The 17,443-nt window shown below is 39.1% G+C and overlaps 1 protein-coding gene across 2 annotated transcripts in view; it reads left to right on the forward strand.

The window, feature by feature from the left end:
- SMURF2 (SMAD specific E3 ubiquitin protein ligase 2) overlaps nt 1–17,443 on the forward strand; it is a 59,536-nt gene that overhangs the window by 12,858 nt on the left and 29,235 nt on the right. For both annotated transcript variants that reach the window (XM_002194506.7, XM_041719853.2), the window contains exons 2-3: nt 14,560–14,598; nt 16,132–16,240. In XM_002194506.7, coding sequence (XP_002194542.2) covers nt 14,560–14,598; nt 16,132–16,240 — 148 coding nt within the window. The remainder of the gene's footprint in view (nt 1–14,559; nt 14,599–16,131; nt 16,241–17,443) is intronic.

Raw genomic sequence — 17,443 nt, forward strand, 5'->3', positions numbered from 1 at the left:
TCCCTTTGCAAGGGCAGGGTGTTTGCAGTGCAGTGTTGGATGGATTTTGTCATGAGGGAAAGGGTCAGAGGGGATCCTCTGCTATGCTACAAGGCAAATACAATGAAATTTAATTTTGGTAACAGGTATAGCAGAAGGTAACCACAGGGTGGTGTGGAACCTGCTCATGGTAAATGGTCTTTTCATGTTGAATCACAGTTTCTGTCTGGCCTTTCAAGTCAGTCCCAGGTGGAAGAGTCCAGGTGCATCTCCTTGAGTGCTCAGCATGAATTCAGCAGCCAGATTTGAATGAGTGAGATAAGTAAGTGGCTCCACAGCCCCCTGAGAACGCAAGAGAGCAATGTCAATACTCAGTATTTTTGTTAGCTGAGTGTGCATTCTCTATACTGATGTTTAAAACATTTAGAAGAGAGAGCATCTAATGTGTGGGCATGTGTTTCTGTGAACAATCTGTGTGAATCCTGTAAAGAGCAGGTAGTTTTGCTTTCTTTTGTATCTGTATAAGTGGTTTATGTAATCTGGAATGTAAAGGATTAAGTTCTGGTAGATTTTGTTTAGGCATAAAAATATACACAAGTTGTTTTTTCATATGCTTCACAGATTCACTATAGGGAGGTTAAAAAAAAAAAAAAACCAAAAAAAAACCCTAACAAACCACAAAAAACACCCAAAACGGCAAAACCCATCCAACTGTCCCCGTAATTCCTGTGTTGCCCCTACCCTGAGCTTCTGTCCACAAAAATACTTACAAACAGCAAGTAATGCATTTTCTTTTGCATACAAAGCTCTGGGGAAAATGAGGAAATATTTTAGTGTGTGTTAGGCGTTTTAATACTTTGTTTTGCTTTGATTTATCTTTCAAAGAGCTGTGGAGGCCTGCCTAAAAAACTAGACTACACTCCCTGTGAGTTTGTTACCTTTGTTTAAAATAGTCAAACCTCTACTGCTGGAACTCAGAAATTCATGGACAGAATTATTAGAACAGTAAAAATGACATTAAAAAATTTGATTATTGGATAAATTGATATGAGCTGCTGAGGATAAATTGATTTTGCTATTGCTTTAAATCTGTGATGTGTTGGTATTTTGGCAGAGAAAGAAAAACAAGGATATTAGAAAGTAATTTACTGCCTGGGATTAGTGAGGAGTGTTGTGTTTCTGTGACTGGGGCAGGCCGGGCTGGTGGAGATGTGTCTGATAAACAGGACGAGGTCTAGTCTGACAGCTGGCAACAATAGCTTTTGCTCAAAGTCAGGTGTACTAAATTAGCAAATCTATTACAAGGCTACAGGAGAAATCTCACAGAAGACAAGCCTTGTAGGCAGAAGTGCTGCCAAATGGGAAATGATTCATCGTCTCTGAATGGGATGAGCACTGAGCAGAAGCAGTTTAAACCTCAGACTGCTTTGGCTCATAAACCACCAAATATGCGATTAACACTTTATCTTCTCCAGTCCCGTGGTCTCCTGAAGAACAGTTTGTATTTAGGAGCAAAATCTGTGAGACTTGTTTGTTTCTCTTAATCTCTCTCTTGTAAGTTTGAATGCCTTTGGGTATTTTTTTGATTTTTAGCTAAATGACAAAATGTTTGTGTGCACCCTAAAAAGCACTCCTGTCCTGTGACCCTTCAGCAACAGCACCTTTTAATGAGGACAGTTACATCTAGGAGTGCAGGCACAGCTCCCTGAACTGACTTACTGCAGTTTATTTGCTTATATTTAGTGAAAATACATGATTAGCTGGAGATGTAGTTTAATGTAGGATGCCAGTTCCAGGTTGATCACTGCATTTTGATTTTTAGTAATTTAAAAATTGCATCACTCCAACATTAACAATGTCATTCATAGTCTACAATGCTGAAAGGTGAACAGGAAATGTATTTATGAATTCTTAAATTTAGTTAATGCAGAAAGGAGGTACAGTTTACAAAGTTGGATGAAGCAATGTAAAAGGGAAAAAGCCTGTGCCCTCTTTGTCTCGATATAACTGATCAGGTATTTAGTGTATCTCTGGTCTTATTTTACTATAAATTGTCATATTGGCTCTAAGAGGCATAAATTATAGAGAAACTAGAGTAATTAGGTCATTGGAAGGTATTTAGTATTAAATAATTGAGATGCCAGAAGATGCCTGTGAGAATAACATTGTACTTGGAAAGTTAATATATTTGTTTAGCAGATAGTTATATTTGGGTGCCCTGGGATAGCACTCAGTTAGAAGCTGAGATGTCCAAGGAGCAGTGTGTCTAGGAAATGCATGTAAAGATTTCTCTGGAAGACTTGGTCTGCTCTTACCTTGCTTGTTCAGCCATGTAAGAAGTGGTAGAAATCGGAAGTTATTTAGTATAACACTTTGTGAGCAGAACTGCAAGAATTTCAGGGTTCCTATTGTGAAAGGCTGCAGGGAAATGAGGGTTTTCCATTTCTGTGTCCTCTCAAAATCCCCATCATGTGCACTCGGACTGTCTGAAGTTCATAACTGGGGTTTGAGGTCCTTGGAAGTACTTGGATGCTCCTTGCACTTGGAAGCCATTCTGCCTTCTGTAATGAAATGTTCTTGAACTTGTTGGGAATATTTTCCTGGGTTTGTATCCATTTGCTGTACTGCTAGGAGTGTTGATGCACAGTGTTACACTTTTTGCATTCATGTAATCACCTTACACTCCTCTTTTCAGTCTCAGCTCCTCCCCATTATCTTTCTTAATCTTCACTCTACCCTGCTTAATATCTTCTACTCTGTGTTCTTTCTTCTCAAAAAAATTCTTGTCATTTTACTTCTTGAGCATTACATCTTCCCAAGAGATTTCTGAAGTTATAGCTTAAATGGCATGGCAGTGGTTTTTGGGAAGATCCTTTATTTCCATGTGTTGGTGAGTTATTTCATCTGAATCTCTTGGTGTTCTGTTTCTTTAAATTCCCTTTTATAGTATTTCTTACAGTATTATATAAATTGTACCAATTTGACTAAGTAATTTAAGCAACTTGTGTAAAACCAAAGCAAAACAAAACCAAGGCTTTCCTGTAAGTTGTTTCACTTCAGCTGAAATAAGTAAGATTGCTCATTCAGTTCGCTCATCTCTCTTCAACAGCAGCAGCTTCTTAAACTGTTTGGATTTGTTCTGTAGGACACATCTGTTTAAACAGAGAAACAAAACAGAATCTGTCCTTATTAAAGGACTGCAATAGCTTAATCAGTTTATAAATGGTATAGGCTAATGATGTAATAATCTCCTGGAGGTGAGGCTTCATGGGTGTGTGGTGGGTGATAAGTCTGGACTGAGGTACATGAGAGTTTTAGTGACATTGACTTGGTTTTCCGTGTGTGATGCCTTTAAGCAGCTGGAGTTTTCCTGATTTAGATGATGTTGCATTTCTGCAGGTACAGACAGAATTCCATCATCAGAGGCATGGCCAGGTAAAGGGGTGTGTGTGTGTATAGTCCACACACCTTCATGCTGATTCTGTTGTATTTTTGGCAGAAGCCAAACTGTCAAGATCCAAAGAGAGGCAACTTCAGAGTTGAAAGCATTTCACTAAAACTAATTTTCCCAAAAAAAGTGAATATAAGGATATTGTGCTTAAATATCTCAGCTGTACTAAATAAGAAAGAGGTAGGATCCACATATTATGAAGGAGACAGAATGTCTGAGGTTGTGGATATTGATGATAATGCAGGAGGTTATAAGAGTATATTACTCATCTGTATTGCTCCATGTAATATCAGTACATCATGTCAGTACATCAGGTGTAGTAATAAAACAAAATTGTGCTGAGCTAGGAATTTGGATTAAGGGCAGATGCTTAATTAATGATTTTTTGCTAGTGATAGTATCAAAATCATGACCCTCTTGAACATTATTTTACTTACTAGAGGATTAGTTTTTATAAATACGTAAATATATATTTGAGATGCCAGAATTCTTTTTTTTTCCCTAATAAAAGTTGTTGCCCAAGCTTTTCTCATCAGTTAGGAATTATTTCTTAAAAAGCATCTGACAATCCTTTTGGTAATACTGATAAAATCAATATGTACAGCATTTTGCTGGAGTGGCATGGGAATTACTTGTGAAGGGTGAATTATGTCCATGGTTTTGGGGTCTTTTTTTTAGGTTCCCCCCTCCCCCCCCTTTCCTTTCTCCTCTTCCCAGAAAAGCCCCAGCAGCAGCGGTGTTCCCCAGGGACGATGTCTGCAGCAGAGACAGAGTTTTGAGATTTCCTGTTTAAATCACATGTGTGGCCGTGTCCTGACAGCGCTGGCAGCCCAGCCTGGATCGCTGCTGGGACCCACAGTCCCTGACACCCAGGAGTCTGACTGAGCTGCAGGTGCCTCTTGTCTGAGCCCTTTTTAAAATTCAGGGCATTTTTGTCCAGTTGGTAATTAGATCATGAATTTCTTTTGTTGTTGCCTTTACTACAGCTCATTCAGAGGGTGGAGAGTTCTACTGCAGTGAAACAAATCCAAGGGTTCTGCTCCTTGCTGCCAGGTTTGTGCCCAGCACGTTGCATGAAATACATCAGGCAGAGCTATAATTTATTTCTCCCATTAAATTTTTCCCCCAACTCCTGTTCCTGTCCAAACAAACTGAGAAATAGATGGGTAAATTTCCACGTTACCTTTTTTATTTACCTATCAGGAGAACAATCCTGTGCTCCTTTAAGTATTTTACAAGTTGATAATTTTGGATTAATTGTTTCTGTTTTGGTTAAAAACTAACTGCTGGGATTGTGAAGTCTTTAAGGATGGAGGTAAGATTTTTAGCACAATTGTAAGAGTTTGAGATAAGGGTGACCCCCTTTTCTTTGCCTGAGCTCTTAAAAACTATTTTATTCCAGTATTTCTTGGAAAATTAAATTAGAGTTTACTTCACTCACACTTGGATATAAAAACCACCTCTGCAGTTTGGGATTAGTTATTTTGGTAATGGTACACTAAAGATTTTTTAATGGACTATTTTTTTAGTATTGCAGGAGGGTAAGAAATAATCGAGACTGTTACAGCAAACGTAACAGCAAAGTTGCAGGATTGTTTCATCATTTTAATGGATTTCTGTTCCCACCCTGATTTTGTTTACTGGAATGTGATTTTATATTTGTCACCAATATGAGAAACAGAAAGAATAACTTTGAAATTGGTCTCAAAATTGATCTTTGCTGACGTTTTCCTTTGAAGCATTCTAATGGCTGTTAATTTAAAGCTGTGTTGTTCCCCCCACCCCAGGTGACAGCACAGTTTTGAGTCTCTGTAAGTGGTGTCTGTCCAGTAGCTCCATGGTACAGTAGTGGCTGGTTTTTCAGATGTTGAAAAATGAGTGAAATGGATGGTTAGGCCATTTTAGAGGAGGGTGGAGAAGAGAAATGGAATTTACAGTATATGAAAGTTGTGCATTGGAAACATCCTGGCTGGTCTGAGAGGCTCCATCCACACTGAACCAGGAAATGCAGATATTCCCAATAGCCTTTGTTTTCTTTAGGTTTCCCATGTGTTACTTCTGCTTCTTTCTCACTGAGCTGTGGCTAAAGCCCTAATTTACACAGAGTCCTGATGAGCATGGTTTATTTGTATAATTCGCCTTTAACTTACATGTGGTATATAGCTAAAAAAAAAAGGCAAATCAAACCCAACTTTTTTTTCATCTACTTACTCAACTTGAATTAATGTGAATCTCTATGAAAGGGACTTGTAAACCTTTCTGGTAGGGTTTGCAGTGCCTAGGAAGGGCTCCTATCTTCATTGCAGAAGTGGCAGCATAATAATTTCTTTCCTTCACCTCTTGAGAGGCGTATCAAACAAACTGGACACATGAATAGGGTGGGTGACGTGTGTGGCAGCGAGCCCATCGCTGAATGAATCTGGGAAACGTGAATGCATGAGCTGCACGAAGGAGGAATTCAATGGTCTGGGGGGTTTTGTGTTTTGTTTTACTTTTGGCTTGGAGTGGAGTAAGGGAGGAGAAGTGGAAAAGGAAGCCTTTTGTTTACAGTGAAACAATGCTGTGAAGTAGACATCATGATGTAAAAACAGGAGTCTAAACATGGCAAATCTGGGCAGGCTCCATCTGGCCGTGGCCACGAGTCACTCAGCCGTCCCTGCACAGACTGCTGGAGTCTGGAGTCGCTGTCCTGTCGTCCTTCCCTTACGGGAATTTAAAATAGCTTTGGAGACTCTCTCCCAGAATTTTATTATTGCATGAGATGAATTATTTATTGACGTAACTGTTTCTATCCAGTAATGCATTGCATCTTTGTTCTCTCTGATAAATGTGTGATGTTTTCATTTGGAGTTTTAACCTACCCTATGTGCAGGTTATATGGGTCTGGAATTCTAAATCTAGTCACAGCAGAGCCTATTCTTGTGGAGAACTTAAGAATGAATCTGTTGAACAGAAATTGTACTGGTTTTGTGTTAGGTTCTGGCATCTTTCACAATAGTTTAAATTATATAACATTATTAGGGTATTTGTCACTTCCGGATATGCATATTGCTGGATATTGTGGATTTGTTTGTTTAGTGCCACGGAAAAATTCTGATTTGTTGAGACACAGTTTTCTAACTGACAGTGCTTATAATGTATGTGATCATTGGAAATGGGTTTCACTTTACATGTAGTATATTAAGGATTTAGCATCTGGCTTGTGTTGAACTTAAAGGAATGTGTTTATGGGAAAAGATAGAATTATAACAATTAGTAAAGGAAATTCTTGTTAAAAGTGCCTTTCTAGTACCCTGTTTATACTAATGCATATTTTGATCGAGTTTATTTTAAAGCTGTCTACCTTGTGTTTGGACATCAGTCTATCAGTGATGCTTTTATATGTCACTCAGAATATTTCTCTGCAACCTGACATGTTAGTATTAAATAGGACTTTAAAAATCCATTAGTACTTTTGAATTGTTCTAATGCCTATTTTTAGTAAGAGTAAGAATTGGTACATGATTCTAAGTTTGCATTCAATTTAAACAAGGTTTATAAGTCTGTAAGAGAATAGAAATTAATTTCCTACCAGTATAAGCTGTAGGTGTGCTGGGAGGTAGCTGTGCCTGTTGAAGATGTCACCATCCCTTCCCAGTTGCCCTGGCTCCCATCAGGAGCAGAAGGAATTGTATGATGCAGCTCCAAATTCATATCAGGAAAAGATACCGAGGTGCAGCAGCCCCGTGATGGTGTTTGGGGTGTGCCTGGCTGCTGGCCCTGCAGCTCTTCCTGCTGCAGAGCTTGCATCCAGGGATGGGGGAGAGTGATTGCCTTGGATGTCACCGAGCAGAGTGTGTCTGAAACCAGCATCAGCCTGCCCAGTGTCCTCAGGTGAGCTGGGCTTCCACGTGCTGGCATATGGCACCTGCAGCTCCACCAGTGTGCTGCCTCCACTGGGCCCTGGAGAGGATGGAGTTTGGAGTGTTAATCTGGGTGATGTTGAATTTTACAATGAAGTATTGGGGAAAGTAATGATCCTGCCATTCTCTCTGTGTGAGCTCACTCTAGTTTAGAGCTCATTGGGTTATTCTGAATATCTGTTGCTCTGTGAGACTCAGAAGGAACAGCTGTCCACAAGTAAAACAGAGCAGCCTGGAAGTAATTGTGTGCTTACTAGCAAGAGAAGTGCTTTTTTGTGTTTTAGTTCTGCATTTCTGAGTGTGCTTTGGGAAATGGAAAAGCTGAATGTTTAAGGAGAAGATTGTGTCTCTAAAATCCTGAAGGTTTAGAGACCTGAAGGGTGTTAACTGGTTATGTTGCTATACTGGTGGCAAAATCTGCTTTTAACTTAATTTTGTTTTTAATAAAGTAAATCTCTGGAGCTGCAAAACAGAGGTAGGAAGAAAAACTATATGTCTCCATTAAAATGAAAACATTGAGGGAGCATTTTGTTTTATGGGGTGCACTTCTCCAGTACAACTGCAGCAAGGGCAGCTTGGCTGAGCCTCCCTGCTCTGCAGCCATGTGCTTGTGCCACTTCCTTTGCCGCAGGTTTGCAGATGGCGTGACTGCAGGATAAGTCTGTGCAGCTCTAGGAGCCAACAGTGAACTAATCTGTCTCCCCAGAAGGTTAATTTTCTGTTAAGCCAGTTCAGCTTCATGCTCTACCTTGTATCCCTGTGCTGGCTGGACCTGCTTTGAGGGAGGAGCAGCTGCAGCCCCCTGTACTGTTGGGTGCAACCCGAAACCTTCCAGCGTGCTCCCATCACCCATCCTGCTCAGAATAATGGTCAGCTGCTGTGTTCTGACCCATTTCGTGCTGCAAGACCCTGACTCCAAACCCCTGTGCACCTGTAAAATACAGTATTTGCTAGGTTTACCTGTTTGTGTGTCCCTTCTTGACAGCAATCAATTGCAATCTTCAAAAATGCAGAAATTTCATTAGGAAAAACAGTCATATTCTGTCACTTTTTGTTCATTTGCAGAAAAAGCATCTTTCAAAGAAATTGGAACCTTAAAAAAATTCCTCAGAGAGATTAACTGTAAAATAAAACTTCATGTTAGGGTAAACAATTTTATTTCAAAACTTTAATTGAGGTAGTTATTACCTCAACAGCTGTATTTGCAAAATCCATATGGCGTTATTTACAGCTCTTTGTTCAATAAATAGTTGAAGACCTCCTGTTTTGTATTTTCCCATCTGGGAATTCAGGCAGGTCCAAGGAGGGAATGCAAGCAGAAAAAATATAAGTTTCTCGTGAGCGTGCCAACAATGGAAAAAGCCAGTAGGAATTTGTTTAAAAATGTTTAAAGTATTGAGCCATCCTGCTGGAACCTGCGCACCGTGTGCTGTTTGCCTGTCACAAATGGCTTTTCTAAAAGAAACAAGTGAATTTGCAAAGAGTTTTGTACATTGTGGAGAAATGTGCATCATGTCAGCCTTGGGTTCAAACACCCGAGCAATCTCTGGGTCCCAGGGGCAGCCGTGAAGGCGAGGAGGGGCGTGAGTGTGGCTTCATTTGCCTTCCTCCCTCTCCCTCCCCCAAGCAGGCTCATTCCAATCAGCAGTGTAATTGGAATGCAACCACAGTCTGGAGGAGGAAGGGGAATTTTTGGCAAGGAGAGGCAGAGCAGTTGGGAGCTTTATTCAGATTAAAGCATAGACGACCATTCATTATCAGTACAACACACATTAGCAACAGCACAGCATTGTGTTTCTACAGCTGGGACTTATTTCAGTGATTGTATTGCCCCGCATAGAACATGCAAACAACTGGGATCTGATCACAAAACCCAACGCTAATGGCTTTCAGTAAAAGATGGTGTTTCTGTAGGAGAAGAAAGACTTGTCCTCAAAATGAGCCGTTGTGGTAAAAATTGATAGGCAGCCTGTCGCTCTCCGTGTGTTACATATGTTCTTGAACAAGTGCTTTCTCTGGGGGAAAAACCCTCGGGAAAGGAAAAAACCAACAGGAATGATAATGTTAAAACTATTGGTTGGATTCAGAAGGCTGAACTTGTTCTTCTGTGGTGATGACACGTGGAAAGCCAGAAGATTAGAAAAAATAATCTTAGCTTTGGACTGAGTGCTTTCCTCCCCATAACCTCAGGGCTGTCTGTTGACAGTGTGGGTTCTTATGGATGGATGGCTGGCATGGGATGGGGGGTTCTGCTGAGCCATGTGTAGACTTTAATGTGTTGATTGATTGTTTCCTTCTGCAGCTATGGCTCACTTCCATGGACATTCATGATTGTTTTCATTTTCTTACCTGTTTTCCTTAATCTTTCTTTGATAGTATTGGTGTGTCTCAAATATGCATATTTAAAACTACTTACTTAAGGTGGCTTAAGCAATATTCTTGTTAACATAGGAATTTTAAGATTCATATATCTATAAAAGTATTGTCTACAGCTGTAGCCTGAGGTGTTTGTACCTCACGCTGCTGGGCACAAGCACATTTAAACTTTGTCATGTGTCATAAAGAGGTGCATACTAACAGATAACTGAGTGCTACACCAACATGCAGGTAATGTAACACTAAAACCTATCTGTGAAGTAAAGTAGTGGTATTCCTATTTTGCAGGTGAATGTGGTGAATAAATTGGCTACAAACAGTTTGATACTGGCTGGAAATTGCCACAAGGGTTGAATACACAGCCCTTAAATGTCTGGGTTCCTTGAATTCACATTAACACTTTCTTTCCTTCTAATGTTGCTTCCTCAGCACTCATTCTGGTGTTACCCAGCCTTTGGAGGTGAATAGATCATTGAAGACTCTGAGCTCATGTCTGAGAGGTGGTGATTCTGTGAAATCTCATAGATCTTTATCACTTTTTACTTGTTTTCAATGCAAGCTTCCTGCATTGGAGTTCCCTTTCCACGGCTTCATGTTCTTCCTCCCTCTATCTGTGGAGACCTGGTGTTACTGATATACTTATTATTCTGAAATAAATCATACTTTCTAATATTTATAAAAAATAGTGGTAATGTATAACATAGGATACCTTCCCTGACAACAGCTTGATGTCATTAAAAGTTGGATTTTTCTGTAAAAATGATTCCAAAATTAGCAGCAGTTGTAACAAGAGTTCTTCAGTAACTAGCAAAAAGAATAAACAGTTCAGAAAATGAGAGGGAAATATTTATCTTTCTGTAAAATTGACCTTTTTGATAGTCATAGTTCCTTTCAATTTTTATGTGAGTTCAACCAATTATTCACCCCCTCTGTAATTGCATGTAAATTTTAATAGGCAACACAGATTACAGGGGTTTGGGGATACTAAATATTTTGCATTTACTTACGATATTTAAATTATTTTTCAGTAAACCATTCTTTGTCAGTCACGGGAGTAATAAATAAGAAAAAGGAAATTGGCAAATACGATTCACTTAATTCCTGTTTTTAAATATTTGTGGACTGTGTAGCAAAGCTGTCATAGAAGGAGACTGGGTAGCTTATAACATTATGCTCTTTTAATGTTTCTGTGAACAGACCTGAGTAACATATGTTAGAATGAGATCATAAAGCATGATAAAAAAATATTTAATGTATGTATACTGTGTAAAATTGGTGTGCTGTTTTTCTTGGCACATATACATTGGAATATTAATGTTCTCTTTTCTGTAGACTACCCAGGAAGTCTGTAATAAACAGAAACATATCTATCCATTGACTCACTGATACTCTGTAATGAATACTGTATCTACACATGTGTGCTAGAAGCCATTAATGTCATTTGATGGTGCACTTATGGTACAACACACCCCCCTGTTCTTTTTCAGTATATCCAGCCATTGGTTTGCATTCTAGTTCCAATGCAAGTTTAAATAGCTTTTTGTTTCAAAATATTTGTAACAAAAAGTGCCTTAAACCAAGCACATCCAAATAATAAATAACCTTCTGCAGTGCCCTGGTGCCTCCGGAGGATCCATTAGTGGTGGGGCTGTGTAGATCTGATAACGATGAGCGTTGGGTCGAGAATCATCAGCGCTTTAACTTGGCTTTGTCCAGGGAAAGAAACCTCCCTCTAGTTCTTTCTGGGTTTTGAATCTTTCGCTTAAATTGAGCTTAGGATATAGGACTCAAAGATAATTAAGTCCCATGAGTTTTGTGAGAATCATTGCCTGGGTAAAGAGGAGACCCTGGCAGTGACCTGAAGCCAGAGGAAAAAGCTGCAGCAGATCCTGTGCTGCCGGACCACAGGAGAGCCTGCGTGGGAGAGGGTCTGTCTGAATGCCCAGTGGGAAAAGCCTCAGCCACAGCCTTCAGTCAACCATGAAACATGAATCCATAGGAAGCCAAACTTCCTTAGCTTTTATTCTCAAGGAACTATTAATCAGCTGGTTATCAGAATATTCAGGACAGGTTTTAATACAGCGTTGAAACTGTTAGAAAAGTGGAGCATAAACTCTGGTACTTTTCCCACCAGTGGGAAAAGTTTTGTCCAAAAAAAATGTTGAGATAAATGAGAGCTCCGTGTGTGGAAGATTGTTTCACTTTGAGTTGAGCTGATGCTCCTGAGACCTGGGCTTTTTCATCTAGAAATACCTGGCAGAGAGGGTGTTGCTAGTGGAAGCTTTCTCAGCTTCTCTCTGTTTTGTTAACCTGACAAAGCCAGAGAGGGTTGACATCTGACTTCCTTAAATGTGGTTACTAGAGAGGGAGAAGTTGAGCCAAAAATATTTGTTTGTTCACTCATGGCTAATTGTTGGGGAAGCAGTTATTAGTCTGTGTGCCCAATCTTATAAAAATGAGATTTCAGTTAAATTGCATTGGCAGGCTTGCTTTCTTTTTGAAAAGAAGTGTTTGTAATTAGTTAACATTACAATTTCTCTAAAGGATAGTTGAACCTTTTTTGTCTTGGACATTATATAGTTTCAGGAGCACCCTGTGTGGCTGTGCTGTAGATGAATTTTTGAATTAACTTTTGAATTTTAAGCCCTCAGCTTCACTTGACATTTCTAATTACTTGTAATGGGTAAAACTGTGACAATAATTATATGGTTTTTTTAGATATTTTAGGAAGTTGTCATCTGTATAATTACCTATTTTACTTGAAGCTTTTTTCCACTAGATGAAAGGTGGCTGGTGAGCAATAACCTATTGCAGTTCTTGGGCAGATGATGTCTATTGTGTTATCACTCATCTGAGGATATTCTTGGTGTGATAAAACCTTAAGGAGCAGCAAAAGCAGTTTTTCTATTACCTATTTTTTTTTTCAGATGCCTTTAGGTTGTTCTCAATGTACTGGATAGAGTAAACTTTAGATTGTTGAGCACGTGGAAGCCTTTGATAACTGTGGATTTTTTATTACAATGTCCAAAGACCTTTATTTGATTTCTGGGGCAGTGATATGACAGTGTCTTTCCTATATGTACTTGAATGCTGGGTATCAAATACCTGAAATATTTGACTCTCTGTTAGTATTTTACTACTGTTGACTGTTCAGATTGAAATTACTGGGTGAAAATCCCTCAAATGGAGCTATGCTTTAGGACTACCAGTATGTCTTTGAATGGAGAGAAATTATCTTTAAAAAACTCCAGCAGCTACCAACCTGGAACCAGGCACTTCTTTTTCAGGGTAATAGTGTTGTTAGCAGCCCCTTATATCAAACTACTGTGCTGAAATTTTCCTGGGAACTTTCCTGTGGAATAGAAATGTCCCTTTCCTGTGGAATAGGTCAGTGTGAAGGAGTTGTTCTGTGACTCCCTGTAGCCACTGATAGGCATCTCCTTGTGTTTTATGGAGGACCAAAACTCCTCAGACCTGAGCAGAATTGTAGCCAGATTTTCCAGGGCTGAATTCCAGTGGAAAGCAGCTTTGTTAAAATTAGCATCTTTATGAATGTAAAAATTGGGAAAACATGAATTCCATGTTTAGACTGTTCCGGGTAGTTCTTCTCTGCCCTGGCTGTGGAGATCTCCATGGGAGTGCTCATGGATTGCCTCTGCCTGCTTTTATTCAGGCAGAAATTTGGGAGCAGGAGCCTTGCAAGATCAGTGGGAGGGTATTCTGGGGGGGAAAGGATGACCAATGGTGTTTGGTTTTAGGTGGTGCCTGTGGGATGTGATTATTGGATGCACTTTTCTGTCTTTGCATTTCCTGGCAGTAATAAATATTGGCGATCTCATAGGAAAAATATCCAAGGGAATCATATAGTGAGGAATCTCTTGCAGCATCAGGTTCCATCCAAATAACTCTTCCCACTCCCCCCTCCTTTTTTTTTAAATACTAGCTGTGGGAATTCATGCTTTTACTCAATCCCCAAGAATCCTTTTGTGTTATCAGTAAATATTTTAATGTTTCACAGGGGAATCTAATATTTCCTGCTTACTAAACCTGTGATAATAGATAAGCATAGGAGCTGAGCAGTGGTGCAGTTTGTGAAGTCTTCTTTGTGTACCTTGGCACCTTTATATGAAATTTGTCCCCTTTGACCTTTTATTTATTTGTTTGTTTATTTAAATTTATTCTCATAGGAGATTGTTTTCCTCTGGGTATTTTTAGTTGACAAATGCAAATGTTCCTTCCTTTTAATTTAAACAAACAAACAAAAAAAGCCTGAAACAATTATCAGCTGCTACAAATAAAAGATATCTTTGGAACCATCAAAACTCCGGCTTTAGAAGTTAGTGTGCTCCACCCAAATGCTTTTCAGGTAAAACCTTTTATTTGTAAAGGATGCAGGATAACAGAAAAGCCTTGGCTGCCTAATGTTCTGCTTTTTGTGATCAAGGAAGCTTTTGCTGGGCTGCAGAACTGCCCCTACTAAGTCCCAGCACTAATTGTGGTGAAGCAGCCAGGAGTGCTCCAGATCCCTCTCTGGTGAACTCACAGTTGGTAAAACGGTTGAGGGGGAAAAAAAATGCCTTTAGGTTAGTTTAACCATGTAAAACTATTGCCTGAGGAAACCACAACCATCTCACTTCTACTGTTAACTGCCTCCAGGTAAAGTGTTAAAAGATGGCACTACCAGCTCCGCTTTCAGGAATTAATTCACATGGCAATATAAATGATGAAGGAGCACAATGAATTTGTTAGTTTTATTTTAAGCAAGATTTTCTGAAGTGCTGGACTGGTAAAATTACTTTTTTTAAGGTTGGCAATCAGTAACTTAATTTTGTATTTCTGTTCTTCTTGCAGTACTGTGTGCAAAAAACTTGGTGAAAAAGGACTTTTTCCGTAAGTACCTGTTATAGTTTTATACTTTTATTTATAGACGGAATAAATATTATGCAAGTTCTATAGTGCAGTGTTTGCATATGATCATTATATTAAGATATTTGCAGTAAGGGGTCTGAAGGCCTTGATGTTTTATTTCAGGGCTTCTATTTTTGTCTTAGGTGACACTCATCACAGAATCATAATAATAATTAAAACACTGACGCACTGTGTCTGTTTTTATGGGAGTGGGAAACAAATTTACCCACTCAGGCAAATTACATGTTTTTCAAATTTAGTGTCATACATTTATTAAGTCATTTTTCATCCAATAACTTTTTGTCAAGCAAACAGATGTGCTCCTTAATTATTAATAACCACCTCATAACACCGATGTACTCTGAAATTATATTTTAATTAATTTTAATAATGTTTTGAAATACGTGCTAAGAAGTAGATGAAGAAGGCAGAAAGGAACGCTATTGTCTGTGTCCTGCATGCACAGATCACCTGCCTCCCACCTGGGAGCAGGAGGAATTTGGAAGAGCAGACCTGAGCTTTGGAAAGAAACAGAAGAGGATGATCCGGAAGTATACTGTGATTGGAGATACTTCTAAAACATTGCTTATATCTGAATTTCTGTACTGATTGCAAGTTCTTGGGTGTTTAACAGTTTGATCATGCCTGAAAAAATCCCTCAGGATGTGCAATTTGTGATGCTGAAGCACAGATGTCCCAAGGTCCCACTCCTTTGTCCCCACGTGCTTTCTGTGACACTTGTCCTGAGGCCTCTGCTGCCTGACCAGCTCTGCCTGAGTCATCTGAAATGCAGCTGGGACAAAATTGCACCTCAGCAGATGTGATTGATGTTACCTTGGTTCCTCCAGCTGACTCACAGCACTCAGAGAGGGGAGGAATGAATGAGTGTGTGGGGAAAAGGGCAGGACCTGGGGAATCAGGGCTGGGACCATCCCTTCGTGGGCTGCTCTGCTCCTGCTGCTTTTCCACCCCTGCATCTGGAATTCAGCACCATCTTTACACTGATTTTTGGTGTTAGGTGAACCTGTGTTCAGTGTTTCTTAGGTATTGAGCTGGCAGCAAATGGAGCACAAAGCCAGCAGTACACCAAGTGGATCCTGAAAGCAAAAATAACCTTTTGTAGGCAATTCTTTGTTACACCAATATCAGCCAAAACCATAATTGTGATTTGATTTTAAACATATAAATAATGTAACTCTGTTTTCTCTGCCTTTGATTTCTTTGTATACTGAGAATTTACTCAAACCTAAATTAGGAAGATTAAGGTGTTTAGATTTTTTTTCCCAATGTGTTTGACTTATACAACTTTTTTTTAGTCCATACCAGTGAAATAAATTGCTAATTTACCCATTTCCTATGCTTGATACGTCATGTTATTCCCATTTATTAAATAGGGGTCTTATGAATAAAAGGCAAATAAATTTTCAAATGAAAGATTAAATAATTGAGCAATGATAAAGGACTTCAAAGCATCCTGTTCCACTTGGTAGCTTTTTTTTCTTTTCCTCCTTGTAGGACTTCCTGATCCCTTTGCTAAGGTTGTGGTGGACGGATCTGGCCAATGCCATTCTACAGATACTGTGAAGAATACACTTGATCCCAAATGGAATCAGCATTATGACCTGTAGGTGGTAACAGTGATAACCAAAGGTTTGAAGTGAAATCCTCTAAATTACACAGACAGTGTCAGATGTTCTTTATCCTGTCCTGTGTATGGTTTGAAAAGTATCCCAGAGTTTATTAGTTTGAGTGAAAAGTACACCTAGCAAAGCTCCACTTTCTCATTTACCTCAACATTTAAACACTGAACTTGTTTTTCTGGTGCTGATGTCTGCAGCATGCTTACATGGACTACAGCATTGTTTTATTGTGGTGTTTTCATGGCAACACTTCTGTAAAATGAAGCAAGTAATTGACAGTATTTCCCTCAAACTGCTCTTCTCCTGATGCAATTTTTTTGGTTGTGGTGCAACGGTGTCTTTTTCTCTGTGTGCCTTTTGTTCAATTTTCTCTCCTTTCTGTCATTTTCTGTCCCAAATGTTCTTCTCACTCTGAATTATTGTTATCATCACTTGAGCACCTTTTGGTGTTTTTGAGCAGTAGAATCAGTATGGCACATATATGTCATGGTTTTCCTCTCTTTCTAAAGCATAGAATATTTCTGTACAATATAACTTATTAAAGCTTTGATTTATATATAGGTCTCTGTGCATGCTTTATTTTTCTTGTCTTTTATTCTCTATCTTTTTCCTTGGGATGAAAGATGAGGAAGAGAAATGAACTGTTTTGCATCATTGTATTCTCCTGTTCTGATCTCTGACTTTTTCCACATGGTTCCAGTCCCTGTCCTATATTATTAGAAACTGTTTGAACATATTTATGTTAACTTTGGCCATCACCAGACCTGCAGCAAATTGGTATTGGTGCATAGACAATTTCTTGTCCCTCTTTTTCCCAGTGAAGAGAAGCAGCTTGATGGGTCTCACAGCAGAATATGAAAGACCTGGTTTGAAGTCATGCCTTGATCTACTCCTTATTTGAATATCCAAGACATTGTTCATAATGAGTTCGTGCAGGATACAGAACATTTTCTTCATTGCTTAACAAAGTATCGTGGCAGTTTAGTGAAATAATATTATAGTTTTATTATCCAAACCCAGTTCAAGCTTAGATTCTGCATGTGAGACGGTAATTTATATTCCTTAGAGACATGGATGCAAAACGAGTTTTAAGTTCATGTGTAGCATATGGCTCTCTTTCCATTTGAAAGAATTCTAAGTCAGTTTTGTTTTTCAATGGTACTAAACCTATCAAAATGTTGATTTGT

The sequence above is a fragment of the Taeniopygia guttata genome, chromosome 18 (genome assembly GCF_048771995.1).
Source record: "Taeniopygia guttata chromosome 18, bTaeGut7.mat, whole genome shotgun sequence".
Lineage (NCBI taxonomy): Eukaryota > Metazoa > Chordata > Aves > Passeriformes > Estrildidae > Taeniopygia > Taeniopygia guttata.